This window comes from Charadrius vociferus, unplaced genomic scaffold (genome assembly GCF_000708025.1).
Source record: "Charadrius vociferus isolate BGI_N301 unplaced genomic scaffold, ASM70802v2 scaffold161, whole genome shotgun sequence".
NCBI classification, from domain to species: domain Eukaryota; kingdom Metazoa; phylum Chordata; class Aves; order Charadriiformes; family Charadriidae; genus Charadrius; species Charadrius vociferus.
Window position 1 is genome coordinate 1,948,748 of NW_009646928.1, and position 4,902 is coordinate 1,953,649.

Sequence of the window (4,902 nt, forward strand, 5' to 3'; positions counted from 1 at the left end):
ATGAGTTTGCTAGGCCTTTCTTTATCCTGCCAACAGCTCCCAAGGGACGCGAGATCAGTGGAGGCAAAGGTCTCCCCTGCTAACAGCTGGATCCAGGTACCACAGATTTCTCTGTGACCTCTCTCTGATGGAGTTGTTTCAGGCAGAAACTAGTATTTTTAGAATTGCCTTCCCATTTAAAACAGAAAAATCGCTCTTCTAAAATCCAATTTCAGCTTTCATAAATATTATTCGTCTTTTATATGGTTATACTTGGATACGATCACACTTGTGCAGCAGACTATACAAATGCCTGGATATTTCCGATGCTCTCGAGTACTGTTTGTGTTCCTCTAGAGGCTAAAAATCCCAGGGCTACTGACAGGCACTTCACACAAATATAGCCAAAAGCAAGTTCCTGTGCAGTCTAGCAAGCTTGACACCCTGGATTAATCTACTTGCTGCTGCTGAAGGGGGTCCTACCTCTCCTCATCTGCTCCCACCCATGGACCCTTGTACCCCACTGTGTCTAGTTTGACTCAATTTAGCTTGCGATGTGGGGAGCAGCATTTTTGCAGCGTTTGTTTTCTGGAAGTTGTGTAAGTTGATCAAATTATGGCGAGGTCAATGAGCTATTAGGTTGGCTCAGCTTCTCCTTGGTCAAACCACACCTACTGCTCAAGCCTGCTCCCGCCTTGCAAAATTTGTGCTCTCATAGCCACTCATCTCAGAGTAGGGAGGTGCTTTCTGGGGGATGACGACACGATGCCAGCCAACACCTTTCTCTGACCGCTGCTGCTTCCTTGCTGATTTTATACCAGGCAAGGACTCATTTCTCTGTTGACATCTAAAGGGATGAACTCCAGTCATGCAACTATCTCCAACTATTACGTGCTGACTCAAGAAACCTCACAAGTCAACCTCCTGTCAGTCCTGCCTGCGGCCCTACGTAAGTATCTCCCAGTATTCTTAATCAAATGGGCCCATCCGTGACACAGAAATTAAGAGGCTGATGTTTAGGACTAGTAGCTAGATTCTTTCTCCTGTTTGCTAAGACTTAAAGAAACTGGAAAGGAAGGCCAAAATTCAGCATGAAGTTGGATTCTAGTAAGCTTAACAGGTCTGATTCAGAACCTGGTAATTATCTTGGGTTTTGTAGTACCAAGTAAATGTTTGGCACTTAGAAACCAAAACATATGGCCCTCCAGATTCTACTGAAATTTTAAACAGATGACTAAAGTAAAAGAAGGTACCTCAAATTCAAAAGGATACCTCCCCTGAATTGTTGGGTTTTGTGTCCTAGTTACTTTTTCAGGCATAAAATTTACAGATAAGTCTGCCTGTTGTCCCTTCAGTAAAGGCTGCATTTTAAGGTAGCTTGTAAAATCGAATCCCTATTGATTCTTCAACACAATTTTAAACCCAGCCTTCCAAACTAAAGCGACTTGTCTGAGTTTTTCCAGTGGTACAGAACACACCACAGCAGAAGGCATTCCTGCCCATTTTTTCCAGTTGCATTCTAGGCTTCAGCATGGCAAAATCACCACTTTTACAGAGGAATGGAGCAACACGGATGTGAAAACTGAACTGGATCACATACCAATCACCCTTAAATAATATGTTGCTCTAAATGAATGCAGGATCACCAATAGAAGGGACTAATAAAGACAGAAATAATGTGTCATAACTCAGAAATTTCAAAGGAGTATACAGGCAGAAAAGACATTTCCAAGTACAGCAGGCACTGTACTGGATGGAAATTCTGTTGGGCTGTGCACTTCCTTCTGAACTTGTACTGAACTGATACCCTCACAGAGACTGAGCTCCAAGACTTAAACCAATGAGATATAAGTTACAGTGGCCAAAGGCAGCATTTAGCTTACAACTGAACTACAGGGTAGTTGTTGAGTTTTAGTGTTCTTTCCAATTTGCATCGTATTTGATCTTTCAAAACCTTCCCTGAAGTTTCATCAGAAGCTGGTAGGCATCACTTCCTCTCCTGAACTCTACTGCTACTTACCGCAAAGGCTGCGTCTCAGTTCGGAACTAGCTGCATTTTGCTATCTGGTGGAGGTATTCTCATTATGCATAGACCAGTCTTGCTTTCTCTGTACCTACATAGCTCAAATTACAAGGCACCCTTTTCAGCGAATGGATTGAGAATTCATCCCAGGACCTGCAGTTTACCACAAGCAGCCTAGAAGCAGGAGGCAAGGGCTTAAAGAGGCAAGGCCCTTTAATAATAAACTGGTCATGGTTACTTTATTCAGATCACAGACTGATACAGTACATCTGGTGAGTAATCTCAAGAAAGAGGAAACAATGGCTCTTCTAATTGGGCATGGAGCTCAATCTCTGTGGGGATATCAGCAAAGTGCTAACTCAGCATGAAGACCACCACCTAACAGAACTTCCATCCAATACGGATACGATGATCTCCCTGATGCGTACAGGATTTTTCTAGTGAACATCCTGATGCTGGTATATTGATAAACAAAAGGAAAAAAGAAAAGAAATCATGTCTTTCCCCATTTCCTTTTTTCCTTGATTTTTTTTTTCTTTTTTTGCTTCTCATGTGTTCTTAATCTCCACTGGGAAGTGGTAAATAAAACCACTTTATTTTTATTACCAATCAGTTTCTATTTAACATTTCTGACTATCTTCCTTACAACTCTTTTTCCTAATAGCCTACCTTTTTTGCAACTTTCTTGCGATTTATCTTATTTTTATGATAGTCTATTAATGTTCTATTATGTTTTTCTTGTTTTTTATCTGACTTTAATATTGTCTCCACAATGTCCCCCTAATTTTAGGTACTGGACTAGAAAAAGCTGGTCCTCAACTAGTGTTGTGAAGCCTATTTACATCTCAGTTTTATTGCACTGAAAAACTCATTAATATATACAAAACCAATCCCATTATTGATATTTCAAATCCTTCTGTCCTAAAGCATTGCAGTTATGTCCCAATCCTACAATCAGATCTGTACAGGTAAACTACTCTACTGACAAAATCTCACTGAAGTCATACAGCTCTCAACATACACTCAATTGTAGAAGACAGACCAACATTCACATTTAGTCCTAGACAACATAACCTTCCTAAAGCAAAATGCCATTAATAATATTTGGCAATACTCTGCTAATTAGCAAGGGCCGGTTTTTTACTGTCATTCCCACCTTCCCAGCATATGAACAGGAATTATTTCTCTTACAGATCAATCTTTAAATGAATCACTTCCTACGTTATTGGAAGCCCAAAGTCATCTGTAACAGTTCTGGTTCCAGGATGACAGGCTATCATATGTTTCACCAACAACTTCTGATATGACAAAGCAAATTGCAGATTTTATACTAGCTGTACGAGATTTTTTTATTTGATACTACAGTAGTCTTGTGGATCAGGTAATCTTGCATTTTTGTTTTTCTCCTAAAATTTGCTTATGTATATATACTCGTTTTTAAAGGTTGTGAACTCTAGTTTTTACTGCCTAAAAACTATTTCTGACATTATTACACTATTATGTCAGAATAAATGTGACTTCTGTTCCTAGCTACAACTTTTGCTTCCCAGTGTTGTTATTAAAATAAAAAATATGAATTGCAAAAATGCTTCTTCTCCTTTATGGCAACATTACTTAACTTGCCAACAACTGATTCTAAAGTAGAATCACAAGTGACAATGTAAACAAATACAGACATTTTAAAAACAGAAGTGGGGTTTGGTTTTTTTACTACCCTGGAAAAAATGAATTGTGACAAAACAGCTTTGGGATTAATTTACAACTTGCTATTAAAAGTCACCTGAAGGCACTCTCAACATACCAGCAAAAGTAAATGGGCTTAAAATAAAACTACACATCACACAGTAACAGCAATCTTCCACTGACAGGGAAAGATACTGCAGTCTTCCTCCACTATAACTTCCTCATATTAAATACACATTTTCTCAATGCGTTTTTTCCTGTTCTGTAATAAGTTTCTAGGCTAAGCCTGGGCAGTTACTGCAAGGTCATAGCACTGCTTGAAAAGCACTGTTTATTCTGTGCTCAAAGAAGCTGTTGAAAATCCTGACCACATTTCTGTTTACTAGCCACTAACTTCTCCATAGGTTTATCTAGGTAGCCTGTGACTCCAAATACTTAGCACAACTACAGACATATGAGACTATGCTTACTGTATCTCCTAGGTAATTCTCCGTGATAATTACATTAAATATTGTAACAGAAAGGTCGGTTTGACTTCTCCAGTCCAATGCTTTTCAGCCTCATTCGCAGACTCCCTGGAACACCACATGAAAGGTAACTACAAAAAACTCCTGCATCAGGGAGGTCCACAAGCTCAGGGTCAGCATCACTGCCTCTGCCTAGGCGCTGCCCTACCACCCTGCGCGTGCACTTGGACGTGAGGCAAGGCCAAGCTAAAGCTGTTCCCCTTTACACGAACCCTTCACAAGCTACGTGGTGTAACAGAGAAACAGTCCCCACTAATAATCATTTCTGTATCATCATATACTTATATAATGCTTTAAACATATTTCCTGCCTTAGTTTAGCAACCCGAGAGCTCCTGGTTTCCTTTGTGTTGCGTAACGTGAGGGGCAGAGCAGCAAACCGACGCTGAGGGGAATCTTATTAATTCCCCTTAACATGACTAAAATAACATCTGCTGGCAAATGCTCGACCTGCGCCAAGGCTTGGCTGCCCGGCTCAGCGCCGGGCACGCTGGTGCCGTCCACGCTCCCGTCGGAAGGACACGGGGCGTTCAAATCCTACTCGCGGCCTTATCCTCCGTGGGTTTTGTGTTACAGAAGAGGCAAAGGGGCTTTTTCGATCCGAGCCTCCCTCCCGGGTCGGCCAGCTGCGAGCCCGCGACAGCCCCAAAGCTTATGCAACGGCCCGCCGGGTCGGCCATTGCGGTGCGGC

At 41.4% G+C, this 4,902-nt stretch overlaps 1 protein-coding gene across 1 annotated transcript in view; it reads left to right on the plus strand.

Moving 5' to 3' along the window:
* Positions 1 to 4,652: 4,652 nt before the first annotated feature.
* SP3 (Sp3 transcription factor) overlaps positions 4,653 to 4,902 on the plus strand; it is a 39,009-nt gene continuing 38,759 nt past the window's right edge. Inside the window, exon 1 of the mRNA XM_009894639.1 lies at positions 4,653 to 4,895. Within this exon, the coding sequence (XP_009892941.1) occupies positions 4,653 to 4,895 (243 nt within the window). The remainder of the gene's footprint in view (positions 4,896 to 4,902) is intronic.